The 17,757-nt window shown below is 43.6% G+C and overlaps 1 protein-coding gene across 2 annotated transcripts in view; it reads left to right on the forward strand.

The window, feature by feature from the left end:
• Positions 1–16,179, forward strand: part of LOC120434831 (tumor necrosis factor alpha-induced protein 2-like) — a 41,412-nt gene extending 25,233 nt beyond the window's left edge. Inside the window, exons 10-11 of one of the 2 annotated variants that reach the window (XM_039603259.1) lie at positions 1,104–1,225; positions 15,555–16,179. In XM_039603259.1, the coding sequence (XP_039459193.1) occupies positions 1,104–1,225; positions 15,555–15,705 (273 nt within the window). In that variant the 3' untranslated portion in view covers positions 15,706–16,179. Of the gene's footprint in view, positions 1–239; positions 292–1,103; positions 1,226–15,554 lie in introns of those variants that run through there. The other variant, XM_039603260.1, reaches the window with a different exon arrangement.
• The last annotated feature ends 1,578 nt before the right edge of the window (positions 16,180–17,757 follow it).

A 17,757-nucleotide genomic window follows, 5' to 3' on the forward strand; every position in this document is an offset into this window, starting at 1 on the left:
ATCAATGGACCCTGACCCTAACCCTAACCCTTTAATAAACAGTAAGCAGAATTGATATTGTCCTTGCAACATTGGAATTTCATAAATGCACGAATGGCTTGGCGCGCAAAAGAATAACGTCACAACAATGTGATTGGTCACTTGCAATGTTGAACCTGGAACAACATTTTCATGATGATCTGGGAACAACACCAAAACGACGATATCAGATCATCCGTTATTGTTCATGAATCCAACAGCAGAGGGGAAGAAACTGTTCTTATGCCTGAGGGGAGCAGGTCAAACAGACTGTGTCCAGAATGAGAAGGGTCAGCTGTGATCCGAGCTGCACGCCCCAGTGTCCTGGAGGTGTACAGGTGCTGCAGAGATGGGAGTCTACAGCCAATCACCTTCTCAGCAAAGCGCACAACACGCTGCAGTCTGTTTGTCCCTGATGGTGGCTCCATCATACCACACGGTAATGGAGGAGATGAGGATGGACTCGATGATTGCAGTGTTGTTGGCAGGTTGAATTTCTTCAGCTGCCTCAAGAAGTACATGCCCTGCTGGACCTTCTTTATGACAGAGGTGATGGTGGGCTCCCACTTGAGGTCCTGTGTGTTGGTAGCACCCAGGAAGCAGAATGAGGCAAACAACCTTAGTCACAAATTCAACTAACAACAATAAAACAACTATTGACGGGCTGTATTAAAGTTTTGAAATTTACCCTCTTACTTTGGTTTTACTTTTAAAATCAAGTGAATAAAAAGAAAAATCAGTAAGACATAGAAAAATACATTTCTCAATAGATGTTGGATCTGGAATGGTGAGAGGACAAGGAGTGGGAGGGGGTTACTATTATGAGACAGGAATTATAATAAGGTAAAATGGAACAAGATCCTTCGCCACTTACACTACAGGACTTTTAGATAAGAACTGGAGCAAATTTTCAGTCTGTGTAACTGAAAGAATTGAAAATTCGCATAAACTGCCCAGCTAGCTGGAAATTCCAGTGCAATTACTCCAGAAGAAAAAACATAATTATTTCCAAAAACAGCAGCTATGCTGATTACAGTTTGGGGAAACTTGCAGACTAAACTGACATCACTGATTTGTCTTCACAGGGATCCAAACAAGACTGGTTAAAGGAAATCCTGACCAAGATTGCAGAAGTGCTAAAACTCCAAGATATTCCTGCCATACAGATGCAAATCTTTTCACTGGGATCTGCTTATCCCGACCTCAGGTAACTTTTGAATTGACTCACACATTATTTACTTTAATACAAAAACATACAGAGTATAACTCACGCAAATGTAATGTGCTCTCATTTTTTGGGCCTGTTGTATCAACTGTAACATAAACAATAAGGACAGAACTATATCATGATAAGAGCTTTGTGAGACATTAGCCCAGGATAAGCAATCATACTTTTCAGAGAGAGCTGAGGGAAAACAGGAAGCAGACTGAGCGAAACATCTTAATTGGTATCAGATATATCTTGTGAGCAGGATGAGCTACATTCATGGGAACTAACATGAGCTAAAAGTAGATGTCCTGCCTTTCTATTTTACATTACCAGTTTCACTGATAGTCCACATAAACAGAGAACTAAATAAAACATGCTGGCATGAGAGAAGCAACAGCAGCTTTGTGTAGAGGAAGTCAATAATTCCTGTTAATTAGAGTTAAAAGGAGAGTTTTTACCAAATGTGGCACCAGAAACCAAACTGTCTTGTTCTGGTCTTATTTCTAACCTTAAAGGAAAAAGGGAAAGGGAACCAAGAGACATAAACACTGCTCTTATATATAAACTCATATATGTTTATACTGAATAAGATTTTTATGGAAGACTTATGTAAAACTAGTTCAGTGTGTGATGGACCGAGTTGAAAAACCAGGATGAGTCACAGGAATTATTAGAAAAGTAGGGTTTTAATTTATTAAACTCAAAAAATTATATTTACAAAAGTAATAAATGTTGAGCTCGTAAAAGAGGTGAAAGACACAAAACTGAACTCAGGCAAAGAACTGTGAACTCAGCAAACGTCCGGGGCTGAACCTCGTGGTCCTCGAGCAGTGTTTTTTGAGGGGCTGCCCAAGGCCACTGCCCACTGGGTCCCCTGCCATCACCTGGCCGCCAGACCGGAGGCTACACGGCGGAGCGGCCCGCTCATCAAACGCTGAGTTCAGGCGCCGGCGTGTGGAGTCCCACAAACCCCTTCACAGCGCTGCTTCAGGCCGGGGGCCCAGAATTGCCCGACGGCGCTTCTGAGCCACGGGGAACCGCACAGACGCCAGGGCCAGAGTCCTGGAAGTGTGTGTGGCCGGGGCACCTACTGCGGGAATGTCCAATGAGTTGGGACGGGTGTTCCGCATCGCCGGGGCTACAGCACCTGCCCCCGGTCCCGGAGGGACGTACCACATTCCGGTAAGGTGTCAAGAAGGTGGACTCGGGCTGGACGCAGACCCTGGTCCACCAAAGCTTGGTTCGGCCTGGGGCGTTGTGGGAAGCAGAATGGGTGGAGGTGAAGTGTGTGTATGGGGACATAAGTATCCTGTGGTGCCGCTGCTGCTACAATACAAGGGCAAAACGCAAGGGGTAAAGGTGCCGGTTGGTCAGCGCCTGTTGCATCCCCTAATTTTGGGCACCAACCAATTGGCCGGGGTTACATAGCTTGCTGGGACAGTATGCGGGGATGAGATTGTGACCTTTAGACACGTGTAATGTCTGCACGGCGTTCAGCGGTGACGCGGGGTCATCTAACACTGACTCTGGGGGGGAGGAGGCCGAAAAGTGTGCGCAAGCCCTGTTTAAGGTCATCTCCCAGGTTGGTATTCCAAAAGAAATACTAACCGACCAGGGCACGGCGTTCATGTCTCGCACACTAAAGGAGCTAAATGGTAAATGGCCTGTATTTGTAAGGACCCCAAAGCGCTTTACACATCCAGTCATCCACCCATTCACACACACATTCACACACTGGGCAAAAAATTACTGGGCATTAAATCTGTTCAGACCAGCGTCTACCTCCTTCAGACTGACGGGCTGGTGGAGCGGCTGAACAAGACTTTAAAGTCCATGATTCATAAGTTCGTTCACAAGGATGAACGCAATTGGGATCGCTGGTTAGACCCTCTGCTGTTTGCAGTGAGGGAGGTACCCCAGACCTCCACGGGATTTTCTCCCTTTGAGTTGCTGTAGAGCAGACAGCCGTGGGGGGTGCTCGACCTGATTAAAGAAAACTGGGAGGAAGGGAGGAGCCCCGTGAAAAATGAGATTCAGTACGTGCTGGACCTGAGAGCAAAACTGCACAGGTTGGGGAGTCTGTCACGGGCAGGTGCGTCCACAGGTGGAGAAAACAGCAGACATTGCATCCTGCCTGCAGCAATTGTGCAGCTAAAACAGGCTCTCTGCGGGGAGCCGCTGCTGTTCACACCTAACTTTTCCCTCCCTTTTTGTCTGCAGACAGATGCCTTAAACAGAGGGCTGGGAGCCGTTTTGTCCCAGCAGGTAGGGGGAGCTGACCGCCCAGTTCTCTACATCAGCCAGAACCTGGCGGATCGGGAGTCCCAGGCTACGTCCACACGTACACGGGTATTTTTGAAAACGGAGATTTTCCGTTTTCGTTTTAAAAAATAATCCCGTCCACACGTAAACGCAGAAATGAAGGAAAACGCTGCTAGGAACATGCCAAAGCAACAGGTGGCGATATATTCCTAACCGTGTAGAAATGTTGGCCAATCAGAAGTCTAGAAGCCTCGGTGGGAAATAGTAAACAAAGATGGGGCATAGAAACAGAACCGAGTCGTATGTGTGGAGGGACAGTAACTATGTGTGTTTATGTAAGCATTTAAACACTGCAGAGAGTACAATTAACAGTAACAGTATTGTAGAAATTCATTTCACCGAAACAATAACGTGGCGCACAGTGTGACGTCAAAAAAGGCGCACACCTTTGACGCTGCGTTTTCTCCGTTTTTCTTGTCCACACGTAAATGCAAAAACGGAGTTTTCGAAAATATCCACCCTGGCAGGCGTTTTTAGAAATCTCCGTTTTCAGTGACTGAAAACGCCGTTTACGTGTGGACGAAAGGTGCAAACGCATAGAAAAATCTGCGTTTTCAAAAATACCCGGGTACGTGTGGACGTAGCACCAGTATAGCACGGTCGAGAAGGAATGTTTGGCGATCCGGTGGGCGGTCGACTCCCTTTCCTAATCCCTCCCGGGGCACCCATTCCCCCTCTGCACAGACCATGCCCCGCTGCAATGGCACACATGAAGAATGCCCGGATCACTTGGTGGTATGTGGCTCTGCAGCTGTTTCAGTTCAAGGTGATCCACAGGCCAGGTGCGCAGACGGTCGTGGCCGATTTCCTCTCCTTCTCTGGGGGGGCGGGGGGGTTAGTTCGGCTGGATGGAGCCCCAGCCTCAGTCGGGCGGTGGGGGTGTGTAGCTGACGCTGAAATGTTTGTGTTGGTTGCCATGACAACACCAGTAGCGCATCTGAGATCGTTATGTTGTTTTCTCGTTGTTTTCTTTATTTGGTATTGATGTTTGTGTACATTTGCAGTAGGAAAAAGATAACCTGTGAATCCAGTGATACACCTTTCTTATAAGAAATGTTTCTGATAAAATTATTGTGAAGTAGTCACTTCCTGTGAGTCGCGGGAACCGGAAGTTGTGCGCGGGAGAGACAAGACAGAGCGGTAACACGGCGGACTTTTCGAATATACATCTTTTCTACTGCTGGTTTATGAGGTGTACACGGTAAAAAGCATTACGCTGTTATTTGTTTAACACTTGTGCACTTTGTGAAAAGAAATATGTCGCTGAGATGAATATATGTGCTATTGATATTATTTTTACTTGTTCTAGTTTTCACGGTGCTCCATGATTGTGAGCAGAATAAAAGTATTGTGGACATCAGTACGAAGCGTGGATTCTTTCGACCAGAGTAGATACAGTGAAAACGTGTCCCAATCCATCTGGAGGCTTCGGTGTGCAAAGTTCTTCTCATCCTGCAGCAAGCTACAGGTCTCGGTTTACAACGCGCTTCTCATCCTGCAGCAAGCTACAGGTCTTGGTTGCTTCTCATCCTGCAGTGAGCTACAGGCTTCAGTGGACACTTGCTTTGCATTTTGTAACAACCAATCAGGAGCTGCAGATTCAGCGGACGCCCAAGAAGCGGTTTCAAGAAGCGTGAGTCCTCATTACGCAGTTATTATGCCTCCTGTGTTGATGGATAGAACATGAGCTGCAAATTTGCTATAATGGACAAGAAATTAATAGTGTTCAAATTTCAGACTGTGTAAAAAAAAAAAAAAAAAAAAAAAAAAAGACAATCTGTTGAAGTTCTGAAAATTATTGTTGTTTTCTTACCTATTGTTTGCAAGCTTTAAAAAGGCTGAAACTGAAGTTTTATTTGCTGTCATACGTAAGAATCTAAGCTAAGGTGCCTTTGTGTTAATTTTAATAATTGTCCGCCTATTATATCCATTCCATTCTTGTAATTACCTTAGATATCTTGTCCTCTTCATAAGATACCCCCTTTAAAGTCTAAAATGTCTAAAGATGGTCATAGTCACCCTGATGTTATGTCAGAAGTACAAGATGCAGGGGATTTGGAAGAGGGAAAAAGTGTAGTGTCTGAGAAATCTGAGACAAAAACAAGAAAATCCTCTCGTGAAAGGCGATTAACGCCAAAAATGCAGGAACTGAAAGATCAAGAGTTAACTCAAAAGGAGAAGAGGTTCAAAGCAACATATGAGAAATGGAAAAGCAACATAAGAGACATTCGCACAAGGTTAAAGCAAGTATGCTCTGAGAGTGACATGTATAACATGATGGATGAGGCTGAGAAGCTAGAGTCTGAATTAAAGGAACAGTATGACAGAATTCGACTCAAACCTCACCAAGTCAAGAAATTCAAGAAAGATCGATGCGTGCTCAGCCGTGACGGCCGACTTGCTGCAGCTGATGAGAGTACGTCTAACTGAAGATGAAGGTGAGTTTGACACGGTGGCAGAAAGATCAAGGTTACACATGCTACTTGATAATGAATATGCTAGGTCCATATATGGATCCACAGCCTCCAGAGTTACTGCACCCAGCTGTCACAATTCTAACCATCTCTCAGAGTCACCTAGCATTTCAGCTATGAGGGCGGAAGCGGCTGCTCAGCTGGCTGCAAAGAGAGCCGAAATTGATATGGAAGCTGCCATCGAAGCTCAACGTCAGCAGCTGAGAAAACTTGAAAATCAGAGGGACATTGATGTAATTCAGGCAAAGCTAAATGTCTACACGGAAGAAGAGGGAAGGGATGGGACACGCAGTCCTCCATTCAGCAAAGTGAGTGATGCACACCCTTCGCTCACCACATCCCAGATCAAGAACGGCAGGTTGTGCAAAACGAGACATCATTGGTCCAATCGCTACAAGAGTCATTAGCTCTCACTCGCTTGCCAACTCCAGAACCTTCTGTATTCTCGGGCGATCCTCTGAAGTTTACAGAATGGAGCATAAGCTTCAAAGCCCTCATAGAGAGACGATGCTCTGACCCTGCTGACAGGCTATTCTACCTGCAAAAGTACATAGCAGGTGAGGCAAAATCCTCTCTTGAAGGCAGCGTCTACAGAAAAGATGAAGAAGCCTATCAACAAGCCTGGGATAGGTTAAATGCTAGATATGGCCATTCCTTTGTAGTGCAGCGGGCTTTCAGAGAGAAGCTAAATGGGTGGCCGAAGATTGGTGGAAAGGAATATCTCAAGCTAAGAGAGTTCAGTGATTTCCTCCAAACATGTAGTAATGCCATGCCTCACATAAAGGGCTTACAGGTTCTTAACGACTGCGAGGAGAATCAGAAAATACTAGTCAAGCTTCCTGATTGGGTGTCATCTAGGTGGAACCGTTATGTCACAGAGCAGCTGGATCGGGCAACGACTATCCAAGCTTTAATGAGTTTGCTTCCTTTATCTCTAAGGAGTCACGCATAGCATGCAATCCAGTGTCATCCTTACATGCCTTAAGGCACTCTGCAGAGGCACCATCAAGAGAGATGAAGCGTTCAAAGCAAACACGTTTGCCACAAATGTGAACCTCCCAATTCCATCAAACTCCACCGCCAAATCTGACCTTGGTGAATTCAAGTTGAGAGATGCGGAGAAACCAAAGAAATGGAACACACCAACACAAAATTCCAATAATAGCCAGTGCGTTTGCTGTGGTGAGAACCATTCCATACATAAATGCAAGAGGCTTATGGACATGTCTGTAGAGGATAAGAAAAATGCATACTTGAAAAGAAGTTGTGTTTTGCATGTCTAAGAAAGGGTCACAATTCTAAAGACTGTAGGAACAGGGCCATGTGTGGCATATGCAGAAAGAGTCACCCAACGCCATTGCATGAAGATCGTTCTACAGCAGCATCAACACAAGGCGCAGTGGAAGAAAGTACGTCGTCATTATCATGTTGTGTGAGTGGCGGTGAAGGTGGGAGTACATCGATGATAGTCCCAGTGTGGATCTCAACACTTAGTGCTCCGGACACCGAAACTCTAGTATATGCACTATTGGACACTCAAAGCAGTCACACATTTATTGATCAGGAGGTGTGCGAAAAGCTGCAGGCAACAATGGAACCGGTGAAACTTAAACTTTCCACCATGATGGGGAGAGACTCCGTTGTGAAGAGTCAAAGTATATGCGAGCTCAAAGTTAGAGGATTTTCCTCTAACATTTCCATCAGCTTGCCTCCAGCCTACACAAGGGACTTCATTCCTCTTGACCGCGCACATATTCCCACTTGTCAGACAGCCAACAAATGGAAACACCTTGTCAGCATAGCCCGGGAGATACCTCCGTTGATGGACTGTGGTGTTGGATTGTTGATTGGATACGACTGCTCCAGAGCGTTAATTCCAAGAAGGGTCATCACTGGGGCGACTATGAGCCTTATGCTATTGAGACGGACCTTGGTTGGAGCATTGTGGGAAGCGCACCACAGCGTATGCAGGCTAAAGATGTGACTGGTTTTGCCATCGAGTGTCTGTCAGAGAGGTGCCACCCATAACACCGTTTGCTGTCATCAAGGCCCTCGAGTCCGATTTTGCAGACACAAAACCTGGTGACAGAAGCATATCTCAAGAAGATATTTGCTTCCTGCAGATCTTGAAAGACAGAATCCAACAAAATAAGGATGGTCACCTGGAGATGCCTCTCCCTTTCAAAGCACGTCCGCATCTCCCAGACAACAAAAAGCTGGCGTTAATGCTGGCTGAAGCACCTAAAGAGGAAGCTGGACAGAGATCCACAATTCAAAATAGACTACGTGAGATTTATGGAAGGTGTCTTCAAGGATGGTGACGCAGAGAAAGTGGAAAACCAAGCAGAGCTGGGGAAAGTCTGGTATATCCCACATCAAGGAGTTTACCACCCCAGAAAACCAGGCAAAATCAGAGTGGTTTTCGACTGCTCTGCAAGGTATGACGGCACCTCCTTAAACGACCATCTACTAACAGGACCTGACCTCACAAATAGCCTAACAGCTGTGCTGTGCCGCTTCCGTAAGTATCCCATCACAATCATGTGTGATGTGGAGAAAATGTTCCACAGGTTTCATGTGAGTGAGGATGATAGAGACTACTTGCGGTTTCTCTGGTGGGAAAATGGAGACACAAACTCTGAACCCAGAGAGTACCGCATGAAGGTTCACCTGTTTGGAGCATCATCCTCCCTGGCTGCGCCAATTATGGGATGAAACACCTTGCCAGTCAATGTGAGAAAGAGTACCCCTCCGCAGCTAGTTTCGTCCGGAAACATTTCTACGTCGATGATGGTCTCATAAGTGTGGAGTCGGTGGGTAAGGCAATTGAACTGGTCAAAGAAGCCCAAGCTGTGTGTGCTAAAGGAAAGCTGCACCTTCACAAATTTCTCTCCAACAGCCGAGAGGTCCTTGACTCCGTTGATGTTGCAGAGCGTGCTACAGAGGTAAAGAATGTTGACCTTAATCACGATGATTTACCAGTCCAAAGAGTGCTAGGTATAAGATGGAACGTCGAAAATGATAGCTTCTCCTTCAAGGTGTCGCTTGAGGAGAAACCAGCAACGCTGTCGAGGATTCTCTCAATTGTGGCCTCCTTGTATGACCCTTTAGGGTTTCTAGCCCCAGTCATTCTTGAAGGAAAAAGAGTGCTGCAAGAGATGTGTCAGAGAGGCACAGGGTGGGATGAGCCACTACCCAAGGACCTGAAGTTAAGGTGGGAGACTTGGATGAAGGATTTGGAGAACCTGGAAAGAATTGAAATTCCAAGATGCTTCATACCTGACAGCCTTGGTGAGATTCAGAGAGCCGAGCTTCATCATTTCTCTGATGCAAGCAGTCAAGGGTATGGCCAGTGCTCTTACATCAGAGTGGTAAGCAGAGAAAGGATATGCTGCTCCTTGGTCATGGGCAAGGCAAGGGTTGCACCAACCAAAATAGTTACCATACCGAGACTTGAGTTAACTGCTGCAGTAACCTCGGCAGCTGTGAGTAGCATGTTAAGGGAGGAGCTGGAGCTCAAGATTGACGACGAATATTTCTGGACAGACTCAAAGGTCGTGCTTGGTTACATTAATAATGAAGCAAGAAGGTTCCATGTGTTCGTGGCAAACCGCGTTCAGAGAATTCGAGAAACCACCGATGCACGGAAATGGTATTATGTTGACACAGGAGAAAACCCTGCTGATCATGCCTCTAGAGGCCTCAAAGTAGCTGACCTCATCAAGTCAAATTGGTTCTCTGGTCCCAGCTTTCTATGGGAAAGAGAGATAGCCACAAAACAGGCTACTTCAGATTTGCTGGTGGGAGACCCAGAGGTGAGGAATACTCAGGTGTTGAAGGTTGATGTAGCAAGGCAGTTTGACATCCAGAAGCATCTGCTGCGGTTCTCAAGATGGACTACAGCTGTCAATGTCATTGCTCGTATCCAGCGGCTGGCAAAGAGGATCAGGACCGCTGAGCCTTTAAACGTGGAAGAGAGAAAACAAGCTGCACAGACTCTCGTCAAGCTGGCACAACAAGATGCCTTTCAAGAGGAGTTAAACACACTCAGCCAGAAACCAGGAAGGCTGCCTTGCAACCACCAACTCTTTCAGCTTGACCCATTCCTCCAAGATGGCATAATGAGAGTAGGAGGAAGGTTGAGGAAGGCATCTGTGCCTCTCGAGTTAAGACACCCAGTGATCCTTCCTAAGGATGGTGCTGTTACAAACCTCATCATTGCACACCATCATAGCAAGATACAACACCAAGGGAGAGGACAAACCCTCAATGCACTGAGAGCCAGTGGTTACTGGATTGCTGGTGGAAGTAAGGCTGTAGCCCAATACATCAGGCAGTGCGTACAGTGCAGGAGAGCCCGTGCACCACCAGAGGAGCAACGGATGGCAGATCTACCTAGTGACCGTGTTGATCCCACACCACCATTCACTTATTGTGGTATGGACTGCTTTGGTCCTTTTCACACCAAACAAGGTCGCAAAGATCAAAAAGCGGTGCGGCCTCCTCTTCACATGTTTTTGCTCAAGGGCAGTGCATATAGAGATGTTGGAGGATTTGACGACCGACGCATTCATCAATGCTTTGCGCTGCTTCATTGCCCTTCATGGAGCTGTTAGGCACATTAGGTCCGATCAGGGAACTAACTTTATGGGGGCAAGAAACGAGATGGCAAAAGCTCTAAAAGAACTTGATAAGGAAAGAGTGACTGCATACCTAGCAGAAAATCAGTGCGACTTCCAGATGAATACGCCCCACTCTAGTCATGCTGGAGGTGCATGGGAGCGTCAAATCCGAACAGTGAGAAGCGTACTGAGCACACGGTCCTTGCCTGCAGTGTGGGAAGGTTGGATGATGCCTCATTAAGGACATTCCTTTATGAAGCTATGTGCATCGTGAATAACCGCCCACTCACTGTTGATAACATCAACGACCCCAAAAGCTTGGAGCCACTCACACCAAACCACTTGATCACCATGAAATCCTCAATCCCACTTCCACCTCCAGGTAAATTTGTCAAGGAGGACCTGTATGCCAAGAAACGGTGGAGAAGGGTCCAGTATCTGACTGAGCAATTTTGGCACAGATGGAGAAAGGAATACCTGGCCAATATTGCTCTGAGACAGCGATGGCATACACCAAGACCTAATGTGGAAGTGGGTGACATTGTGATTCTCAAAGAGGAAGATGTTCCTCGTAATGAATGGAAACTTCGCTAGGGTTGTGGAAGCACATGAGGATGATGATGGACTTGTTCGGAAGGTGACAATCCAGACTGGTGATCGGAGGTTAGGAAAAGGAGGCGAACGCCTCGTCCAACCCTCCATCATTCAAAGACCCATTCAGAAATTAGTGGTCCTGGTAAAAAACAGCTAAAATTGGGAAAAATGTCATTGATTGATTACATTTTCCTTCCAAAATAGAACTTGTTGTTATGCTGTAGTTCATGCACATGTTATGGAGATGTAAATTCTACTGTTCAAATTGTTGAATTCATTGTTGAGAAAAGAATATTGCTTATGTCAATGCAAGAGTGTTTAAAAACAACAACATGGTGCTTGAGAATTACCATTGATTTAATGAACAATGCAAGTGTATTTACATTCACAATTGTAATAATCAAAGGTAATTGGTGGGAGTGTAGCTGATGCTGAAATGTTTGTGTTGGTTGCCATGACAACACCAGTAGCGCATCTGAGATCGTTATGTTGTTTTCTCGTTGTTTTCTTTATTTGGTATTGATGTTTGTGTACATTTGCAGTAGGAAAAAGATAACCTGTGAATCCAGTGATACACCTTTCTTATAAGAAATGTTTCTGATAAAATTATTGTGAAGTAGTCACTTCCTGTGAGTCGCGGGAACCGAAGTTGTCTTGCTGGAGACAAGACAGAGCGGTAACACGGCGGACTTTTTCGAATATACATCTTTTCTACTGCTGGTTTATGAGGTGTACACGGTAAAAAGCATTACGCTGTTATTTGTTTAACACTTGTGCACTTTGTGAAAAGAAATATGTCGCTGAGATGAATATATGTGCTATTGATATTATTTTTTACTTGTTCTAGTTTTCACGGTGCTCCATGATTGTGAGCAGAATAAAAGTATTGTGGACATCAGTACGAAGCGTGGATTCTTTCGACCAGAGTAGATACAGGGTGTGTGGGGGAGGTGTGGTCTCTGGCCTGCTGCAGCGGAGGAGTGACAAAATGACCTCGCAGGGCGGCGCACAGGCGGGAAAAACAGGTGTGCCTGACTGTTTCGTTAACTGTGTGTCTGTTCTGTTTGGCAGTGAGAGCTGACATGAGACGTGTGTGTGGCACAGAGTGAGGAGTGTCTGCATAAACAAAGAACGGTTCCTCTCACTTTCGAGAGTGTGTGTGTATGTTACAGGGTCCCATGTCACAATAAGTAAACAAAATGTGCACGCTTACAAATAGAATGAATGTACTTAAACCAATCAATAAACTTATTGGAAACTAAAGTGTGTTATTGTGTTCAAATTAAGAAATAAAAATACACAAGAGTTACCAACTGTAGAGTGTGGCCATGGGTTTTGCCATCACATGGAGAATCACATGCATTTCAGGCACAGATCCTGAAATGCATGAGTCACATTTTCCATCTCCCCTCTCTTCAGCAGTTTAGATTGGCATGGTGATGTGTTACTGACAGCTGTTAGTGTTTGCAGGAAAGATGTGTGTCAGGGGCAGAAAACTGGCTACAGACTAGAGTTGGATGTCTCGAGACCGGTCTCGAGACCACTTTTACGTGGTCTTGGTCTCGTCTTGGTCTCGACGGACTTTTGTCTTGGTCTCGGTCTTGGTCTCGATGGACTTTTGTCTTGGTCTCGGTCTTGGTCTCGATGGACTTTTGTCTTGGTCTTGTCTTGGTCTCGACGGACTTTTGTCTTGTCTCGGTCTTGGTCTCGCTGTTTCGATCTTCCGTTCTCAAATCGACATAGTGTTCCGGAGATTTGGAGTCAACCATTAGCGGAGCGGGGGGGTGGCTTACTGGGCTTAAGCCCGGGTCATTTTTTCAGAAGCATGGGGCACCGTCGTAAATTCCCCCTAATTTTGGTATGATCCGAGCTCAGGTACTAGGCGACTGAGCACAGCACGCATGTGAGCGAGGGGGGAGAAGCTGCTGCCTGCGAGTTTGCTGCAGACAGAGGAGAGCTTAAGTTTGACCAGGTACCAAAGCAAATCATTCGTACTGAACTAATAATGTAAATATGACGGTGTATCACAAAAGATTGATATCAAACTGATCAGTTGGTTGCGTTACTTGCTCTTGAGTGAATCAACAAATGGATAAATAAAAAGCGAACAACAATGCTGATTTTTAGAGAGTCTTAGCCTACATTTCATATTTTCAGTTGTTACCTCCCACGGCTAAACAAACTCTCTAAATCGGTTTCAATTGTGTACTGATGAACACAACAATGGACATAAGAAGCTTCTTTCAAAGAAAAACTCAGGTAGATGTTATTTTATATATTATGCTTTGTATGTTGTTCAGTATATCTATGCAAAACAAGAGAAATTTCAATACACAGCAGTATATTCACAGATGAAACCAGATATTTACATACACTTTAGGTAGAAAACATAAAACTGTTTTTACTGTTAAACATTAATTTAGAGTAAACTTTTGTTTTAGATAAATAAATGTTGAAATATCTTTTGAATTAGTTTAATGACAGAATAAAGAGAGACAGAGCTGTCTATTTTATCCCTTTCATCAAATTTAGGAGAACATATACACTAAGTTTATTGTTAATTAATAAGAAAACTCCAGACGATTCCATTCTGAGCTTAAGAAGCTTCTGATAGGTTAGTAGAGTCCATGTGAGTAAATTGGTGGCACAGCTGTGGATGCATATAAGGCAAAACACAGAGCCTGTTTCTGTGACATGTGAAAATCAAGAGATGTCAACCAAAACACCAGGAACAGAATTGTGGAGCTCCATAAGTGTGGCTCAATTTTGAATACAATTTGGTGCCATTTGCAATTAAGAAATACAGATAGTTTTTCTCTTTACTCTTAAAGTTAACAAATATGTTTTTATATTTATCAATCTAAAAAATAAACATTTAGTCTGATTTGATGTTACAATTAAAAAAGTGTTTGTGTTTTTATCTGAAGAGTATGTAAATATCTGGTTTCAACTGTATATTTGATGATGTTGGTGTTTGGCTTGATTGTCAGCATAAAGAGGGAGAGAGAGGAACAGAGAGGAGAGAGAGGAGCAGAGAGGAGATGGAGAATGAGGACAGAACAGAGATGGAACAAGAGCAGGTGAGACACACATGTTAGTCAAATGGTTGTTTGCCAAAACTCATCAGAACATGTATCTAGTACCTGTTTCTTTTAGATACCATTTGTTACTTTTCAAATTCTATATTTATTAAGTTATGCAGGCTTGTTTGCACAACAAGGCTAAATAATTATATAAACTTTTCAGAATCTAAATAGCGTGCTTTGGTAGAATTAAAAAATAAGTGTAGTGCAGGTCTATGATGATTTTCAGTGCTACTATCATCTAGTTCTGATTCTGGTTCCGTCTTGGTTAAGTCCTAAGTAGTCCTGATTTTGAACTGTTGTAGTCCTGTTTTAATTCGGATCAGTTCTGGGTCTGGTTGAATTGGGGTTTAGTCCCTGTGTCTTGATACAGGCCCGACTTTGTTCTGCCTTGCTGCTTAATTAAAAACTAGTTTAAGGTGTCCTGCATATGTGATATTTATTTTTTCCTATATGAAGTCATTCTTTTTTGAACAAAACTCAAAACAGAGCCTAATAATCTTTCAGTCATTTCTACCCTCACTTAATTTCCTTTAAGCTGCTCAGCTCTCACACAGTGGCTCAGTTATGCTCCAATCCTCCATATTGTTGCCAATCACATGCGAGGATATAGGATAATATCATTATGTGAAAAACAGAGAGGGTGAGAGACGCGACAGTCAAGTGGAGCGTGCGTCTGTCCTCTCAGTAAGTGAGTGAGACAGTAGACAGCGGTGAGGAGGGCTGTGCGTGCAAAGCAAAACACATAAATATGCCTGACACCCGTAAACGAAGCAGCATCTGGCTGCAGTTTAAAGACTTTTTTTGTCTCGGTCTTGGTTTTGGTCTTGGTCTCGTCTCGACTCGGTCTCGGTCTTGGTCTCGTCTCAACTTGGTCTTGGTCTTGGTCTTGTCTTGGTCTCGATACCCTCTGGTCTTGGTCTTGTCTTGGTCTCGGATTAGGCGGTCTTGACTACAAGTCTACTACAGACAGAAAAAGACATAACATGGCAATGAAACACAAGTTTAGACGGGATCAGTGAAGTTATAACTTCTGCTGTTATTCTTATGTTGAAAGTGAAATAAAACATTGCAGATTCTGTTTAGCTAAAAAAAAAATGCTCAAACTCATTTCTTTATATTTTTTTCTTTTCTATATCAAATGTGGCAGCTTTCACATGACAATCCTTTTTTTCACAGTCTCTGACTTTATGTCACTTTTTTAACTCTTTCTTCTTTCTGTCACCAACAGTGAAAAACATGTTTCGGCTCTGCTCAAACTCAAGACAAACCTCTCCAAAGCCGACAGGAAAATCATCAAAACCACTCTGTCGGACACACTGAAAGAGAGCCGTGCTGATCCTGGAACCCGGAAGTTTTTCTCCAAAGTTGAAGTGAGATGAGCCGCACATTTGCTTGTCAGAGTATCACTGACTGAGAGTTTGGTTGCACAGCAGCAATATTATTGTGTATTATATTGTGTCACAGTCTATCCCTGTATAACATACAGAGTGAATGCCATGGAAAAACCTTCAGATGTTACTTAGACTGAAATCCCTATTATACGCAGACTCTGTGATGGTGAATGCTTGCTGTAGTTACTTTATGTTACTGTATACATAAGCTAGACGTTACAATCATGCTGGTAATTTTTGTGCATTTCATATAAACTGTAAATAAGTACTGTGTCTGTTTTTATACACTTACAAACAAGTCAGTGTTGTTCTATTATATGTCGTTTTGTTTAAAAACTACAATGATGTTAAAGTCTAGTTTTTTCATAAGTTGTATTTTATGCCGTATTGTATTACAGAGAATTATACATGTCTCATGTACATAAATAGATGTAAGTTGAGTTTTTTTAATAAATGTGCAAAAACCAGCTCAATTTGTTTTTACTGTTTACTCTGTTTAGTAGATGATCCACATGTAAACTAACTGTAGGGTTTATAGTATGTGGGAAAAACAGCAATAGTACTGGCAACAGACAGGGAATGGAGTTACAGTTAATGTCTATAATAAGTATCAACATATGTTAATTATAAAAATCATAAGAATGATAACTGCAGGTTACAAGTGAACACTATATCTATACATATAGCTTGATAGGTAATGCAGCATTACAGACAAACCCTACAGCAACCATCACCAACCAAAACCAACCAGCTGATCTACACCACAGTAGCAGTGATCACTGAGATGCTTGGCTACAAGATGAACCACCACAAGTAGCATTGCCCTCCATGGAGGAGGAGACTAGAAGCTAAGATCAAGGTAGTATGGAGGGAAGTTAGCCATTAATAGTTCAGAAATGGTTCTAAAAGACCTTCCCAGCTTGTGTAAATCTACAACTCTCCTTAGAGGTTCACTCATTGAATCATCTAAATCTGATATGTCTAAGAAATTATCTTGCATAAAACCCATGGATCTTTGAGGAAGTCTTTGAAGGAATCCTGTGAAGTCCGAGGTTACATGGCTTTAAAGATTATATTTAATGAACCCTTCATCAAGGGAGTATTAACAATAGTCATTCCCGACCCAGAGAGGAATTACTCTTCCGTGTCTCCAGCAGCTTTGAACAATTCTGGGAAATCATTGGCACGCTGCTGTGAACAGCTGACGCTCAATGAGTCCCAGTTTATTTATTCATTGTTTTATATACCTGTAGCTAATGAGCTGGGGAAGGATGTCTTGAAGGAAATTATTTTCAACATGCGGCTTTTTCCTGAAAGTGTGTCATAACTGCGGGAGGGGGGATATTGCTTAGTCAGAGGGGAGGAGGTCACAGTAAAAAATTCCCAAATGAGAGGCAGAGGGAGTGAAGGAAAATGAATTCATTAAAGGGTCTAGTGATGAATTTGACTGGGAATAACCAGGCTGATAAGAAACTGCATGGTGCTTTCCTGCTATGACACTCTGACCTCCACAGTCTTTTGTCAGTTTAATAGTTTTATCAATATTTTTGACCTTTTAACTTTCTCTGTTAAAAGGGCAAGATTTTTGAAAAAATAGAAGTGGGAAGGGGGATATTTTTTTTCCATGAAAATAAAGCAGGAACCAGTATGGGTCAATATACTCTGAAGCCTGTTATGGCCTGGGACAATAGCCTTGGTCCACAGCAGTTCATGCTATAAGATGCCGAAATAGAAGCTTCAGATCTCGCCTTTGCAGGTGATGTAGATGATTAGGTATGATGGTTGACACTCAGTAAGAAGATGACCTTTTATGGTTTACTTATTTCTTAATTTTTCCCTCCTTTTTTTGTGGTCTTCTCTTTTCTTCTTGCTGGTCTGCCCCTCTCTGCCTGTGAGTTCTGGCACTGTTACACTGCAGCACATCTGGAAAGTATTCACAGCCTTGTGATTTTGTCACACTACAGTCTTATTCCAAAATGAAATGAATTCTACACACACTATCCAATAATGACAAAGTGAAATAAGTTTGCTTGAAATTTA

This window comes from Oreochromis aureus, linkage group 19, assembly GCF_013358895.1.
Source record: "Oreochromis aureus strain Israel breed Guangdong linkage group 19, ZZ_aureus, whole genome shotgun sequence".
NCBI classification, from domain to species: Eukaryota; Metazoa; Chordata; class Actinopteri; order Cichliformes; family Cichlidae; genus Oreochromis; species Oreochromis aureus.